The following is an 18,375-nucleotide window of genomic DNA, read 5'->3' on the forward strand; positions in this document are numbered from 1 at the left end:
TCGTAATATATCGTAACAATTTCGCCATGGTGACCGTGGGCCATATGTCAAAACGTGCACGGTGGCTGAATGCGAATTCCTATGCCGTCTGAATAAAAAGTAACCGTAGACAAACGGCTCGATTCGGGAAATGAATTAGAGATTCACTAGATATGAAATAGTAAAGATATGTGACGTTCCACGGCAAAAGGTACCTTATGGCGGCTAGCGCCGCGATTCGGTAAATGAATTAGAGATTCACTAGATATGAAATAGTAAAGATATATGACGTTCCACAGCAAAAGGTAAGGTACCGCTTATGTTGCATAGGGCCGCAATAATATTGGAGCGGCGTTAATAAAAGCGTAAGGGCCAACCGCCATAAGGTACCTTTTCCCGTGTGACGTCACATATCTTTACTATATCGTATCTAGTTAACCTCTAATTCATTTACCGAATCGCGCCGTAAGTTAGCTTAATCACACATGAGTGAATTGCAAAATATTTATTGTACGTAATTAAGGGCAGTGAAGAAACTGATTAGTCTCAACTTAATTGATTCATTTGTGTTACGAAAATTAACTATGTAAATTGTATTGTATTGTATTTATTGTACTTAATTCGTACACATATAAGTCTATAGCATACGCCAACACACTTTCATGCATCTAACTTAAATATAAATGGCTTAACTGTCGCAACGTAACACAATGGAATCAGTTAACTTTAGACTAATTACAAGTGCTTAAATACATATGTACAATTTTTTTGCAATTCACTCACACACGCATGAATTCACGATCTAAATGTCTATGAATGGATTCAAATTTAGAAACGAAAATAATGTAAAGCCGGATAAAAAATTTTGTCAGTAAAAAAAGGAGCGAAATTCAAATTTTCTATGGGATATCAACACTTCGCGCCTACATTTTTAGTGCCAGAGTAATTTTTATTTTTTTATACCACATCGGTGGCAAACAAGCATACGGCCCGACTGATGGTAAGCAGTCACCGTAGCCTATGGACGCCTGCAACTCCTATTTATGTTATGTATATATATTTCGGAGATAATTTTCTACGACCAAGGTATTCTGCCATTGACATAAACATAATCAGAGCCCATTAATTAGATTTAAAACAATAGGGGATATTACTGCAAAGTTCTGCCGCCAGAGTGCAGCACTACCGACTCAGTAAATTCATAGACTAACTTATACATACTGGTGCCTTAAACTGTTTTTTGACAAGTTTTCACAGACAATAAAATATGATATGACATTGATGCATCAAGGCGGTTTGTTAACAAGGGCCTACCGGTAAACGCGAAAATCGAAATTTAGTTATCTGCCTCTTTATCGCTCGAATATGTAAGAGTGATAGAGAGATTAGATAACGAAATTTCGATTTTCTTGTTTCGCGGTAGGCCATGTAATTGAGTTAGTGACGCCCTCTACGCAGAGTTTTGCGCAATATTCCCTATTGTCTTAGTTTTTCATCTAAGTATCAAAATATTTAAATGTCCTTTGAGATGTTTCTTGCAAGATAAGATAAAAAGGGTCTATGACCGTGTACAGAATGTTATTAAACTCGTTATTTTTTTATGGCCCTTGTATTCAGATTTTTATTTAAATATGTAGGTATGTACGTGACTTTTGAAAACTTGATATGAATGATAAGATTATGGGCGACAGAAAGGTATAGAAGATAGACATGCTGCACTGACCCCAAAAGGATGACACACGTTAGACCGGGCCGTGTCCGGGCCGGAGCTTCCAGCGCTTACTTTTCTATGACATGACAGGCGATCACGTGATGCTTTCCATGGAAAACGAGACGCTGGAACCTCCGGCCCGGACACGGCCCGGTCTAACGTGTGTCATCCTTAAATGGGCCATTTTATTTAATGTTGTACACTACACTTTTTTAGATTAGGGATTTTTTGTGTTATTTTTACTTACTCAAGCTCTTCTGAACCTAATAGGATAATAAAAGTGTCCCAAAATTTTCATACATTTTTCGTGTTATCCATTTCATTATCGTCATACAAAGTATGCACGGTATATCATTTGATATTTACCACTAACTTATCGGTGAAGGAAAACATCATGACTTGCATACATTCGCGAAGAAATTCAAAGGTGTACTTATATGACCGACTAGCATGACTTGCGTTCTCGCGTGCGATTCCTTACATCTAGCGCTACTTCAAGTATGGAGTCGCGCGTGAGAACGCAAGTCATGCTTGCCGGTCTGAAATCCCCAACCCGCATTGGGCCAGCGTGGGGACTATAGCCCAAGCCCTCTCTCTCATTAGAGGAGGCCTGTGCGCAGCAGTGGGACGTACCTATATAGGCCCAATTTATTATATTTTATGATATTAATGTATCTTTTTTGTTGTTACAGAGAGACCTCGCCTCCGTCGCCGAATGGCGATGCGAAGGACTCCAAGATGAGTCAGATCCAGTTCTCGACGCCATTCGACAAACAAGAGAATGCGGTGAGTATCAAGATTGAACGTTAAATGCATTATTCTTCATACCACCAAGCCACACCAAGGTGCGAGACGTGGGTGACGTCATCACCAAGCTTAAATGGGGTTGGGCGGGACATGTTGCTAGGCAGAGTGATGGCTGGTGGACCAAAATGTTGACGAATTGGTGGCCGCTTTCGGATGAAAGAAGCGCCTGGCGTCCGTTCGCTCGTTGGGTGGATGACATTCGGAAAATCGCGGGACACTTTTGGATGAGACTAGCCCAGAACTGGGATAAGTGGCGTACACGAAGAGAGGCCTATGCTCAGCAGTGGGCGACTGAAAGCTAGAATGAATGAATGATGATGAACGATGATTCTTCATTTGAGCCATATTACAATGCACATAATCTGAACTCCTATATTACCGGTTTACCTACATGGTGGTCCCGAGAAGATACCGACACAATTTTCAAAAAACGAAGAATTCTAACGTTCCTCTTATTTCGAACATCAAATCATGAGGAAATTTTAATATAATTTACAGAATACCCATTAGTCCCAAAGTATAGTCCCAACCGGAAGAAAGCACGAAACTTGGCATCTTTAAATTCGTATTAAGTAAGGTTTCTTTGAGATCATGAGAATATGACGACAATTTCATTACTTTTAACTTGGAAAAACGTCAACCGCATCTACCACGCACGAGTCACGTCGCGGATCATAGAAAAACGGAACAAACTAATCGCTTTTTAATGCTTACCGATAATTCCCAATGCGGAGAACTTCAATTGACCCAATTAATGACGGTTTAATAATCAGGCTTATCTATATTATTCATTATATACTATATCCTGGTCAAAGTAGTGAACACACCAATATTATTCCGGTTGGCATTATGAGTAGGTATGTTTTTATATTACTTACTCCTCTGGCGCAGTGACCCAAAGTGTGTCTTGGCCTCCAACGCGACTGCTCGCCACTGATCCCGGTCCTGTGCTGTTTCTCGCCAGTCTTCAACCTGGAGCTCGCGCAGATCAGCGTCCACCACATCCGCCCATCGATACCTAGGTCGAACGAGCGGGCGGCGTCCTATCGGTTTTACCCTCAAACGCTCTTTTCACCGCCCGATCGCCTCCCATTCGCTCAAGATGGCCGAGCCACCCAAGCCTTTGCGCCTTTGTCACACCAATGATGTTTGGTTCAGCAACTAGTTGTTCAACTTCGGCGTTTTTGCGGATTCTACAACTGCCATCGGGTCTCTGCGTTGGGCCGAGGATTTTGCGGAGAATCTTCCTTTCAGCCACCAACAGTTTAGTTTCTTCCTTCAGAGTACTAACTCTACACACTCTCTGGACAGTAGTCCAGAGGCTATTATAAACATTTATTTATATTAAAATAGTGAATTTAGACATAAATTCACCATTTAATGTAGCTATTTTCTGTGGCAAAACAATTGAATTTTGTATTTCTTATTAGCAGCGGCTTCATGTGACTCTTTCAATTATCAACAAATGCCAAAGTAGGTAATAAAATGCAAATTTTGAGTTGTTTCCTTATGTTTACTGGTAGAATTGACTTTTAAATGATGATTTTGAATGGTAAATATTTAATAATATTCATTTTGGATTGATTTGGTTTACTTTTGTTTGATATTTTAGTTAGTAAAACAGTTAGTGAAAAATTTTGTTTCACTCGGTGGCAAAATTTGTTTTACCCTCGTGCCTGTCTCGGGTACTTATCAATATTAGCCCGAGAAGAGGTTAAACAACAACTTTGCCCCCTTGTAAAACAAATAACTGTTATTTGCAACACTTGTAGTTACATTTACATTAACCTTTGTACTGACATTGTCTGATACATGACATTTTCCACCTTCTTTGGGTGACATACGGTTTTGCAATTGTTATATGTAACCTCTACGGCCGTAGAAGAAATGGTTAATTGTCTTGTCACTCTTTAAAACAAGTCGAATATTTTTCACAAAGACTAATAAAGGACAAGAGTAACGGAAAGAGGATTCAGGACAGTGCCTATTGAATATAATAGTTAAGGATGACTCATGCCAGATCGGGCCGTGCCCGGGCCGAGGCGTCCGACATGGCATTTTCTATGACGGCTGATCGTTGATCATCATAATCATAATTCTTTATTTGCGTGGTGCTTTCCATAGAAAACGAAGCTCCGGAAGCTCGGGCCCAGCCACGGCCTGGTCTAACGTGAGTCATCCTTTATTCTCCATAGCTACATATTTAACCCGTCCTACCAGTTTCGTGTCAAACCATCAATTATACGGAAAACTGGTTGCTAATAAAAATGTATATTTTATTATGGCAACTGCGAAAACTATATAGTTTGTGAATAAAAAGAGTTTATTTAGCCCGCGGCCCTATTCGAACTTTAAGATACGTCAATTAGGTAATAGATCTACAAACGATATGGATTAGATATGCCAGTGTCAAATGTGACATTTCTTCAAACAAAGACGTCACTTTTGACACTGACACATCTAATATCTAATCGGGCTGTCAGCCAGGGTAAAGGCAATGACCTTTTATTTATGTAGATGTGTGACTTTCATAGTTGACAAAACTAAAATCTGATCCAATGATTTTGACAACTTGACAGGTTGGCGTCACCCATACGACTAACTAAATATAGGTTCCGTAACCTATATTTAATGGCTCACGATCGTGCGCCTGGTACCATATCTATCTCAATTTACTTACGGGCCGTGTTCGGGGCGGAGCTTCTGGCGCGTCGTTTTCTATGGAAAACATCATAGAAAAGTAGGTAAGCGCTGGAAGCTCCGGCCCGGACACGGCCCGGTCTAAAAATCCCCGTTGTGTAATTTTTTATCACTCATCTAAATACTTATCTTTTTGTGTCGCCACCCTTCGTACCAATCTTTGAGTATGTAAAAATAATAAAATTCATTCACATAAGAACTTAAGAAGAAACACTAAGGGCATGGTAGAAAAAACTCACCGGTAGATCTCGGTAGCTTAATTGATAGTGCGGTGGGCCGGTGTCTCTGTGGTGTTCGTAGGTTTTAAGTATAAATACTTTTTATTTGGATATTTAAGTAAGAGAACATCTTAATCAACAATAATATTTTCGAGATCCATTACCACTCCATTACAAGTATCACAGATAACATAATTTACTTAAGGCTGCTACACACAGTCACACATAACAACTTAAGCCAGGTTCACATTTATACTCAGAACAGTCTCGTGCCAGAATCACAAGTTATGCCGGCTACATACGTAACGATAAATCGTTGCGATAAAACTGTGCAGTCCGACTGTGCAGATAAATCGAACCGTGTGTATGACAAATCGTTGATCGGTGGCAGTTGCAAATTATATCAGAAAAATCGTTGTCGAAGCGAACTGCACAGTTTTATCGTTGCGTGTGGATGGCGACCGTTCATTTCGGCAGTACTTCACGTCGCTCGCTTGTGTGCGCACGTGGGTTACCTATTATTCAAGTAAGTACATTAATGAAAAAAATAAACTTTAGAATTTGGAAAGTAAAGAAAGTGAATTAAACTAACATTTATTATGTGTAATCAAATATATATACTGTTACTGTCTATCCTTCGGGGCCCCCTGAGGAACGGGGCCCTGTGTGCACGGGCCCCGTGTGCCCTTATGGTCAAGACGGTACTGCATTTAGTGCCAGTGACCCGATAGTAGGGTTCTCTGTTCGTAGTCGCTGTTTTTACAAGCTTTTATTTAGTTTCACCTGACTGTTGTCTGTCTGTTTGTCGGTCTGTAATCAAATCTAGCAAGTTAAATTTGATCCACTTCCCGGTTTCCGATTGAGCTGATTTTTTTTTGTATTTGCATTGTATTTGTAATTTGCATGTATAAATCGGATGACAATCCAATATTATGGCACCATTGAGCTGATCTGAGGAGGGAGACAGGAGGTGGCCATAGGAACTCTGTGATGAAACAACGCAACCTAATAGTGTTAGGGGTTTTTATAATTGTCTTGATGAGTATTAGTTGTCTGTTGTAAGAAAAGTACAGTCAGCAATAAAAGCTTGTACCAAAAATGAAATTTTTGGCAAAAACTTATTTATGTACTTACGGGATTTTTCATGTTTTCCTACGCTCATACTATAATTTTATTTAATCGTATGGCTTTACCTACATTATACATCTGTATAATAGAGAAATCATAAATCTAACTCCAAAGCAGTGCCATTGTGGATGACATGTTGTTTCTGATGAGCTTTGCGGAGAACTGACGATCGGCTCCGATATCGGAGGCGTGTGAAGGCACTAGGAACGTTCGATTTATCGCACAGTCGGACTGCACAGTTTTATCGCAACGATTTATCGTTACGTATGTAGCCGGCATTAGTCTAATGCTGTCTACAAACATACGTAACGATAAATCGTAGCGATTAAACTGTGCAGTCCGATTTGCGCAGTTTTATCTGCCGTGTGTATGACAAATCGTTGTCGATTATCGTTTTCGGTGGCAGTTGCAAATTATATTAGAAAAATCGTTGTCGATGCGTTTGCACAGTTTTATCGTTGCGTGTGGATGGCGATCGGTCATTTCGGCAGTACTTCACGTAGCTTGCTTGTGTGCGCACGTTCGTTCCTCAAGTAAATAATGAAAAATATAAAAATGAATCCATATTTCTCTTGGTCACGGCATCACGCGTTAACGGCTGGACCAATTTCGCTAATTCTTTTTGTCTTAAAGTTGGTCAAGCAGATCTTGTCAGTAGAAAAAGGCGGCAAATTTGAAAAATGTAGGCGCGAAGGGACTTCGTCTCATAGAAAATTTGAATTTCGCGCCTTTTTCTACTGACAAGATTTGCTTGACTGTCTATATGTTAGTTATTGTCAGGAGAAGTTTCTTATGACAGAAAAAAGGAAGAAAGTTGCGCGCAACATTAGAAAATTTAAGAAAACTTAACTACCATATTAACTTTGATGACATGGATAACATGTTTCTTGCGTGAGCTTCTGCGGAGAACTGACGATCAACGCCGATATCGGAGGCGTGTGGAGGCACTATTAGGAACGTTCGATTTATCTGCACAGTCGGACTGCAAGTTACGTGTGTAGCCGGCATTACGGAGGCGGTACATTATTCCATTTTTAGGGTTCCGTACCCAAAGGGTAAAAACGGGACCCTATTACCAAGACTCCACTGTCCGTCTGTGTACCAGGCTGTATCTCATGAACCATGATAGCTAGACAGTTGAAATTTTCACAGATGATGTATTTCTGTTGCCGCTATAACAACAAATACTAAAAAGTACGGAACCCTCGGTGGGCGAGCCCGACTCGCACTTGTCCGGTTTTTTTCTGTGCTAATCATAAGTGGAACACTACGCCCCTATATCTAGGTATCAATGTCAAATGCCTCACGTGTCCAGCCTCATCGATTAGGTCAGGAATGCAGACGTGTCGTAAGTAAAATTCAAGTCGTGTCAAATAGTGACGCGTCCATTATGTAATCCATCCACACCCACTACGCGCTGACACAGATCTTCATTTTTAATGTGGCACTAAAATTCACTAAATGAATGAACTACATTTAGGCCAAGCAATAAGAAGGTATAGCGGCATATTCTAGGAACACAATTTTTGACTCCGTATCTTTGTTTGGACTAGTTAGGAGGTGAACATATCAAAAGTCTCCGGCCGTAGCCCCGGTGCTGGGGGTAGAGGGGAGTAAGGTCTCATTTTTCGGTTTTTAACTTATATCTTGGAAAATTTGCGTCTTAGCGACATGACAACTTAGACAAACCGAAAGCTGATAAAAATTGTTACTAGTTATATTTAGTCAAGTTTTTCGATATCTTAAATAGTTTTTGAGATATCCGCTCTTGAAAGTTTATTTACGGCTCTTAATTATATATTGATACTTATCTACATCAGTGAAGCTGCTAGGCCGTGTTCGGTATCATCTTCGTATAAATCGGGGGTGCTGAATTCATTTATCCGATGTAGCCCACAAGATGGCAGAACCTACCATGCACAAGGAAACGTACCGACGAGATATGTTTCCGATTCAGGCCACAAGATGGCAAACCCTCCAACACGCACGGTCCCTAGTTATTACAAAGATGACCCACACTAGAACAATGTAATAAGCAAATAAATTGTTTCATTGACGCCTGCCTTGACTGTTATCCTGTCAATCTTCCTTCCTCGTCTTAGACTCATAGCACTGTGATGGCACATACAAATATTCGTGTAGACAATAGGTCATTTATCGGTAATGTCCGTGTGTTGGTGATAAAATGTACCTTAATTGGTCGTGTGGCATTAAGAGTGCGTATGTAGGTACTAACTTGTTATTGTCGATGTAATTCTTCGGAATTCTCAGACTTTCCTCGATTGGTTAGACTTGAAGGAAATGAGGCAAATTTGTAAACGAAACAAAAGTAAACGAAATTAATTTGCAGTTTTAGTGCATAATTATTTTCCATCGTATTTTCACGGAAACGTACGAACGTGTTTTGATATTTCAATCAGTCTCTTCTTTAGTCAACCTCAGTACTTTTTGTACTGAGGTTGACTAAAGAAGCATGACAAATACGAACGTTTCCGAGAAAGTACGATGGAAAACAATTATGCATTACATCTGTACCGAGGGAGTATATATACCGGGTGTGGCCTGTAACACGAGCAAATATTTAAAACATAGATTGTACTCCTCAAACGGTGACACTTTTGTTCAACAACTTTTAAAAATTATGAAGTATTTAGATTCCCTATTTTTCATACAAAATAAATATTACCTTCAATGGACGCCATCGCCACGCCATATAATTGTGATTGACGTTGCTTGTCACGCCTTAAACATAACAAATTTCGCAATACATTGCGTCTTAGAATAAACTTTAAAGTGTATTAAAAATCAAACCACAAGTTATTTTTAAAAGTCGCTGAACAAATGTTGGTCAGTATGAGGAGTACAGCCTACAGTTTAATTTTTTGCTCATGTTACAGGCCACACCCGGTATATATATATATATATATTGCTTACTATGTAAACAAATCGCCATATTGAAACTGTCAAAAATTATGTATTTACTAGTGACTTTTGTTTACATTCTTAGCAAGTTCTATAGAATGACACTTTAGTTCTGTGTGGCACTATTTGTTATCCTCTTCTATTATAATACCTACCTAAAAAAAGGTCTATGATAATATATTTTTTTGTTTTATTTTTTCAGTCATTTATGTTATTAAGCATAATGTATTACTTACCTATATATTTAGAGGTTTCTTGAAATATTTTGAGTAGACATTTCTCACGGATATTTTTATTAATATACCGTTTCAAAATAATACAAGAAGTTGGACGAATAATGTATGTATGTGTATTTGTTGCAGTGGCACAAACAGCAGAACGCGGTGTGCGTTCGACACGCGTTCAAGCACTACGGCTCCAACAAGCGACCCAACCATGTGCTCAGCAACCTTAACATGACCGTCGCCAAGGGGACCATGTGAGTACCTATGCCCTAACCCAACACCACTACTTACTACCATACAATGACAACATACATTTTACGTGACAGATTATGAAAATTAACTCTCAAGGGAGCTATCATTCGACGTGAGGATGGTGGTATGGTATAAAAGTTAATATAAATTTATAAAACAGCTTCGGCCACTTTGCTGAATATTCGGTATTCGGCCGAATGTTCTGACTATTCGGCCGAATACCGAATAGCTGTTGAACCTACCTAAAAAGAAAAATTACACAATAAAAATAACCAAGAACTAATAGGTATATTTAATATTTAAAATGTATTCTTGGAAAGTTGTTAAATACGAAGACCCTTTTTTGAGCATTTGTTGATTACAAAATATTTTTCACCTCAGCAGCTCGAACAAGGGTACTTTGCTTCTTAAAAACAGTGAGCAAAATGCGATTTTGCTCACTGAGTGAGACAAAATGACATTCAAGTGACCTTTATAGTCAATAGTTATTTGTACAACAAGAGATCCAAGTTTGATATTTCTTCGAGTGCTTATTTTGAGTCCCGTGCAAGCGAAAGATTCTATAATAGATTCACGAGCGTAGCGAGTGAATCTAATTTAGAATCTTGAGCGTAGTAAGGGATTCAAAAGCGCACGAGTTGTAAATAACTTAGATCTCGTGTAGTACACAAAATTTTTCACCCTAAGCAGTGAGAACATACCTAGAGGGACAGAGATAATAGAACCCAAGTATATCGAACTTGTATTAGACCCCGCATGTTGAAATGACATTTGACTATAAAAGTCACTTGAATGTCATTTTGTCTCACTCAGTGAGCAAAACTGTTTTTAAGAAGCAAAGTACCCTTGTTCGAGCTGCTGAGGTGAAAATGTCATTTCAACATGCGGGGTCTAATACAAGTTCGAAATACTTGGGTTCTATTATCTCTGTCCCTTTCACACTGTTCGCAAAAAGAAACAGACAAAAAAAAGTTAAAACGACATTCAACGGTATATTGACGGTTTATAATAGACCCCCGAAAACTTCAGACCGCACCGTTCCAAACCACGTACGAGTATGAATTCTTAATAATTAATTCATAAAAATAAAGTTTAAGATTTGATAAAAACTGATTTACATACTATATTTTAGGTATTCTATTGTACAATTAAAATAATGAACTCAAAAATACACAGATTATCACGCAAAATTAATTATTTTACTTTTAAGAATTTCTACCGTAGTTGGCAAATAGTACGTATCCGCAATTCGGACCGTATCTTACAAAGTTTTATAAAATAATAAAACAAAATACAAAAAAAAAGTTGTCGATTGAAGTGTCAGCTGATGTTCGTTATTTCCATATTATTTTACTGAAATTTATTATTACGTTTTGTTTTTGTGTTCGATTGCGGTAATTAAACTTAATTGGTTGTATATCTTAAGAAAACATGAGTGCAGGTATTAAGTGATGAAGAAGGATTACATTTTTCAAGTTGTCTAATAGATATGTTCTCACTGTTCCGGTGAAAATTTTTGTGTACTACACGAGATCAAAGTTATTTACATCTCGTGCGCTTTTGAGTCCCTTACTACGCTCAAGATTCTAAATTAGATTATTATATATTATAGAATCTTTCGCTTGCACGGGACTCAAAATAAGCACTCGAAGAAATATCAAACTTTGATCTCTTGTTGTACAAATAACTATTATTTTTATCACGGGTCTGTGTTGATTGACAATAACTACATTAATTAATTCTGTTAGACAAAAAATATATCTTAGCAAACGTTGTGCTTTGTTGGCGAATAGTTTTCATAATAATTGTGACTCAAAATGTTCTCATGTCATGCCGAATATTCGGTATTCGGTATTCGGCCAAAATCACTATTCGGGGCATTGTATATGTAATGTATAGTCTCGATAGCCATAAATGTTATTAAACAGAGGGCATTCCTTAGATTAGCATATTCATCAGCAGGTGACCTTAGACTTTGATCGTGACCTTATCGTGACTCACAGGTCAACCACTCAAGCCAGGCCATTCACACAAATACCAGGCATCCTAAACCATATTTAAACCCTAGAGTCTTCAAGACAAAAGAATCATTAAGGTGCCGTAGGTTCAGAGAGCGGAGTTTTTGAAAAATCGTAGCGCTTTTGTAGATCATAATACGGTTTCCAAAAAGATTTAACTAGCAATATTGAGGATTCACTCTAGTGACTTCATCGATTCGAATCCTGTTTTTTTGACTTTCGCTCGATAGAAAAAAATCACGAACATAGGTCTAAAACACACTTTAAAAATGTGTATATTGCATGCATAATAGCTAAAAATATGAAAATTGCTTCTAAAAATGCGTAATTTTTATTTTTGAGGGAACTTATTTTACTTTTTCTTGTTAAAACTTACAACAAATAAAAATTCAAAAACATGATATCCGCGGTCCCGAGCACGCACATCCACCTCGCTTACGCATACGCTAAGTGAGAGAAGAACACGAACCTACGGGGCCTTAAACCTTCAAGACAAAAGAATCATTAACCTTTGTCACACCTCAAACAACCTATTGTACATACGCACGGTACTCGAATGCAGTCCTTATTAGGATGGAGATAAGGACTATGTGTTATTTGACGGATATGGTGTCTGACGTTTCTTATCTGTTCCTGTGTCAAATTTGGTGACGACGCCATTTTGAATTTGGTGTGCGGCGGAACAAACAAAAGGCTTTGTTTTGGTTGGTTCAAAGTTGAAATAAAAGGACTTTTCATACAAACGTTATCCTCATTTTCCTTTCTGGATATCAACATTATTGAGAATATTTTGATGGACATCAAACACAGCTATTCCTTTTGTTTGATTTTTTTCGAATTTTTAATTATTATAAATTATAAGGGTAAGGAGCATTTTTTTTTATGTTGTTTGTTTTTTCGCTCCTATTTCTTAAAATAATTAAATATCGAAAAAAAGTCAAACGAGCCCCTTCGATAGATTGGTTAATGTAGGTACATCAAATTTTGTAAAAATACTGTCCATAATGTCAATATCCAGAGAGGAAAGTGGGGACTACGTTTGCATGGAGAAGCGTTCGTCCCCTTTCCTCTTAAAATTATAATTATGTTAAAGCACCAACTGCGTAATTTGAATAACTTACGCCACTTACGGGAAAGTAACCTAAAATTAAAAATACCCACAAAACTAAAACTAATACCTAAAAAATAAATAAAACATAACATGGATGACCTGGCCCAATACCAAATATGTATATATTATATTAGGCTAGATCACCCAGGTCCGATCCCTGTGGAAGGGTTCTCATAAGGCTGGCTGCGTTCCCCCTTTGGATGGCTATGCCAATCCGTTGGGCGAGGAACGAGCCAGCCCTACGGTGCCCGGTGACTGACTGGTACAAATACAAATGACTTACGGGTACAAACCATGGTATAATAATATACTCCGCCTGGTACTCCATTCCCGTCTTTTCTAGGTCACCTAACTGACACGGGCCTACGTCATCATGCGACAGCGCTATATGATAATATGCGATAGCGCTATATATAGCGGCCATGTTGTTGTGACGTAGGCCCGTGTCACTCTGGGAATGGAAGACCATGTTTTATTAGACTATGGGTACAAACCAACTTGTGGAAATTCGTCACGAATCTAGAATAATCCGAGCTCAGTGCTATCGTTAATTGAACCATTAATGAAATTATTCAAATGAATTCGGTAATTTGTGATAATAACGAATAAAATACCTATAGGGCTTTAACTTAATGCCAGGAAAATATTCAGTGAATTTAGCCAGAAAGGAGGCAAATTTAAAAATACGTATAAATAAACAAAAACCATACATATTTATGTACATTACCTAGATAGTAATTAATAGGTATTTATATTCTATGTAAGTTAATTCTGACTTGTTCTAATTTTTATTTGTTGTTTTGTGGTTTTCAAATAATACGCTATGGCCTTAGGTATTACCGTGACACGTAGATAAATTTATGTATAATTTGTTGATAAAATACAGTAAAGATTTACTAAAGTAGGTGAGAAACCACAGATTAATGACTCACTGTATCTTCTACGAACGTGTAATGATAATATTAACTAATATACATACATATGTGTCAGTTTCAACATTTGGTTTTTCTAGTCGTCATTAGATATTAACAGAATTATCACGTTCAGAGATGATGTCGTGTTGCGATTATGTTTTAATTGTAGTGGGATTTATACATAGCAGATTAAGATGAATTTAGCCATACACCATATATTATACGGATTATAAATGAAATGGTTCATGATTTATAACATTTAATGTATATATTTTTGGAACTAAACCTGGACTAACCTAACTTGAAAAAGGTTATTTGTGCAACAAGGGAGCAAAGTTCGTTTTTATTTTGAGTCCAAATGTTTAATTCCCGAGCACATAAAATACTAATAGAAACATGAGCGTGCCGAGTAATGTAGAATCTTGAGCATAGCGAGGGACTTAAAAGCAAGAGATGTAAATAACTTGTAATGTTATGCGACCCTTAGACGTCAAGATACCTAAACATTAAAAGTGGAGTACTAAATTCAAACTCTTGCATATCGCAATTAACGGCCCAATTCGCACAATGCTGACAGTGTCAGTGACCGATCTGACAGTGACAAAAGTGACGTTTTTGGTTGAAGAAATGTCACTTTTGATTTGACACTGACATCAGTATTGTGTTGCTGTGACATCTTATAAGCAGTATCGTATCGGTGTGACATCTTATTAAGCATTATTCGAATTGGGCCGTAACAACAGACCTGCACTAAATGCATCAGTGCAAAAACGCAACACGTGTCTCGGTCTGTAAACGACCTAGCATTTCATCTGATTTGCCTTCGTGAGGAAACCTGACCATTTACTATTCAATAGCCAAGCAAAAACCAACTTTAACTTCAATCCAGTAAGTCTCCATTTAAAACGACAATAATATTCTCATTTACAAATTTAAAGTGAACTCTGGACAATTGAAAAGAGGCTTTCTCTGTATAGTAAATAAGGTTCAGGTTGACGGTTGAGTAGACTTGGTATAGAATAGAACGTAAAGTGCTCAGTTTCGTAAGAGAGTCGTCCCTGTGAGCAGGTTTAAGTAATGTAGCTTTATTTCTAAAAGGAAATAAGTACAATTTAGTTATAATGTACCTACTTGCTCTTTTCTAATAATGTGGAGAAATAGTTTGCAATAGTTTTGAATGTATTGAACAGTGTCAATTAGGGTTGCCATACGTCAGGATTTTTCCTGACATATCAGGATTTTTGGTCCTTTGTCAGGATTGCGGGGGGATTTGGCGAGTGTCAGGATTGTTTTAGAAATCTCACTAACCACTAAATCCTAGCTAAAGTTTGAAGTCAAAATGAGAACGTATAGTTTTAAAATGAGCACGAAACTCCGTTTAGTCGGCGTCTAGCCAACTATGGCTGCTGCTCGACACAACGTCGGCGCAACTGCGTAGCGATGCCATTTTCCATAGCGCTGACTAGGCGCCGACGCTCAAAAGACGCTGAAGCGTGTAGAGGTAACAGACATACATACAGGCATACTTTCGCATTTATTATGTTAGGGATTACTCCTATAAACTTGTTATTAATATATTGTTTCTTCTCCAGCTACGGTCTCTTGGGTGCCTCAGGCTGCGGCAAAACCACGCTTCTGTCCTGCATCGTAGGGCGCCGCAAGATGAACAGCGGCGAGATCTGGGTGCTGGGCGGCAAGCCTGGGACTAAAGGTAAGCTTTACACTTTTGTATAGGTAATAGTACCTATACAAAATATAGAGTCTATAAGTATAGACTCGTTATTCATCCTGGAATTTATATAAAATATCACTCTTGGGAACTGTCATATTCTATCTGATGAACTATCATATTGTATTAAATAAAGCAATAAACAACAACAGTCAGGAAAAATCCGCGTCAATCAATTAGAATTCTTTTTAGGGTTCCGTACCTAAAAGGTAAAACGGGACCCTATTACTAAGACTTCGCTGTCCGTCCGTCCGTCCGTCCGTCTGTCTGTCACCAGGCTGTATCTCACGAACCGTGATAGCTAGACTAGACATATGCGCCGCGCCGCCGCGCCGCCGCCGCCGACGATTTTTCCACGCCGCCGCCGCCGATAAATTTGACCGGCGTATAATCGGCGTGGAAATTTTTGATACCTATCGTGTCTTATTGCTTGTTGCGTAGTGAATAGATAGTGTCAGAGGTATAATTTAAAGATCCTTATGCTTTTTCGCTTATTTTTTGCCATCGAAACAAATTAGCATCATTTTTGTCGTTGCGGTGTTGGCTGTGATAACGATTTAGCGTTAATTTAAATAAGATCTAGTTTCTGGATAACAGGTTATTATTTGATATTTTATCGCCCAGCTTTTTTATAGAACGCATTTTATTTTACCTATATTACTTACTATTAATGTAAAACAATAAACTATGTACATCAAAATACGATTACAAATATACGATTGACACCCAAGAGACTATTCTCTTGATTTTGAACTGTCATAGGGAGTTCTCTTTTATCGACTTCCGATACACATATATCGATACAATGTAGAACTCAAAATATTTAAAAGTTATAATAGTTAATGGATATTTGACTGTAAAAGAAGTACTTAGTTTAAGCAGATAACATCCCAAGTAGCATGGAAGTGTCGGCAACATCAATATAGCAGCCAATTAAGAACTTAGAGTGATTTAAGGGACGTATAAGAGTGTCAGAAAAGATTTAAGCTGTATAAAAGGTACTTTACAGACATTATACAGCTCAAGCTGTATAAAATCATTATAAAGGATTCTGCGGAAGCATGGGGTGCTTTATCAGAATATAAAAAATCTACTATAAAACTAAAAGTGTTGTGAGAGACTACAAGCTAATTCTATCGTAAAAGCTGTATACAGGCTGTATTGTAGTAACACTTGGCACTTTTAGCTGTACAAAAGTATCTGTCAACTCCGTTTTAAAACATTAAGTGTTGTGAAACACTACACGCTAATTTTATCGTAAAAGCTGTACACAGGCTGTATTGTAGTATCACTTGGCACTTGTAGCTGTACAAATGTATCTGTCAACCCCGTTTTAAAGCTATTTCTTATGGCGTAATCTTACTCTCCTATAAGAATAGTAGTTGTATAACTTCTGTCTGTAAGGGTATTATAAAACCAAATGAATAAATGGCAGCTATAGTACAGCTTTTTTCTGTATTACTGATAGAGTCGCTTATACCAATCTTTTGGCGTAATTTTACACTCGTATAAGTATAGTAGTGTAATGATTTCTGAAAATAAGTGTATTATAAAACTAAAGGAATATATGACAGTTACAGTTTTATTTGTTATACGGATCTCTAAAGAGAATTATAGCTTATGTACGGAGAACCGAAATACAGCCAAACGAATACAAATATTCTATTATAAAGCTGTTTTAATTACAAAAGCTGTAAAAGACACTCCATTTATTACACAGCACAGCTACTAAGATTATAATGCTCTCCAACTATCCTGTAGGCTGTTTAAAAATTGTCGCCATTTTACAATTGAAAAAAAAAACGTATTTGTAAATATCATTAAAGAAATACTTGCAAATATTTAGCAGACTAACGCCGTGTTATGATTACCAGCTAAAATAAATTGTTTAGAATTAATATTTATAAATATTTTTGATACTCTAACCTTAAAAACAAACAGTAACTACCGATTTTTGATATTTTCCTTATGGTTTCTCTTTGTTATTTTGCAGGCGCGTAAATATTTTGCCAGAAAAGATACACAGGTTCACAATAAATAATAATCCGCACTTAACAATAATGTAATATTCCATTCAAGTCCTGTATAATATTTACTTTTACTTTTACCATCCACTATAACACTTTATTGTCGCCATTACTATATTACGAATGAACAAGATTAAGACATTTTAGTTTCTTAAATGATTATTATTCTCTTGTAATTTTTTCTTATAACTCATTTAAAACTTATATTCTTATATCGTACTATAAGAGATTATCTGTAGTGTTAAGGTTTCCTGTTACACCGAAATATAGCTGTAATGCAGCTATTATGCAGCTTATGTATTGCTTATACAGCTACTCTACAGCTCTAATAACGCCAGAGGCTGTATAATTTGGGCCCTTTTTTACTTATAAGGGCTGTATAAGCGCTTATACAGCCTTTGTACAGCCTAACTGTACAGCTTATAGTATACAAATAAACTTTAATACAGCTTATATACAGCTTGCAATGCTACTTGGGATGTAAAAAGATGACTACACAATTCTCTTAAAAAGAAACTAACGGACTAAGACCGAACTCGAAATAGAAAAAAAAAACAGAGAACTGAAGAAGGTATTATGTGACACTATTAACTATTAAGTTTTCATTGTTTTTAATGCACATATCTATTTCGCAT

At 37.4% G+C, this 18,375-nt stretch overlaps 2 protein-coding genes across 3 annotated transcripts in view; one reads left to right on the forward strand and one right to left on the reverse strand.

Moving 5' to 3' along the window:
* LOC134801168 (small ribosomal subunit protein bS18m) overlaps positions 1-18,375 on the reverse strand; it is a 168,673-nt gene that overhangs the window by 104,700 nt on the left and 45,598 nt on the right. The window lies entirely within an intron of this gene.
* The window catches only part of LOC134801106 (ABC transporter G family member 23), a 147,276-nt gene that overhangs the window by 101,385 nt on the left and 27,516 nt on the right, over positions 1-18,375 (forward strand). For both annotated transcript variants that reach the window (XM_063773632.1, XM_063773634.1), the window contains 3 exons: positions 2,383-2,476; positions 9,828-9,943; positions 15,577-15,695. In XM_063773632.1, the coding sequence (XP_063629702.1) occupies positions 2,383-2,476; positions 9,828-9,943; positions 15,577-15,695 (329 nt within the window). The remainder of the gene's footprint in view (positions 1-2,382; positions 2,477-9,827; positions 9,944-15,576; positions 15,696-18,375) is intronic.

This window comes from Cydia splendana, chromosome 21 (genome assembly GCF_910591565.1).
Source record: "Cydia splendana chromosome 21, ilCydSple1.2, whole genome shotgun sequence".
Taxonomy (NCBI): domain Eukaryota; kingdom Metazoa; phylum Arthropoda; class Insecta; order Lepidoptera; family Tortricidae; genus Cydia; species Cydia splendana.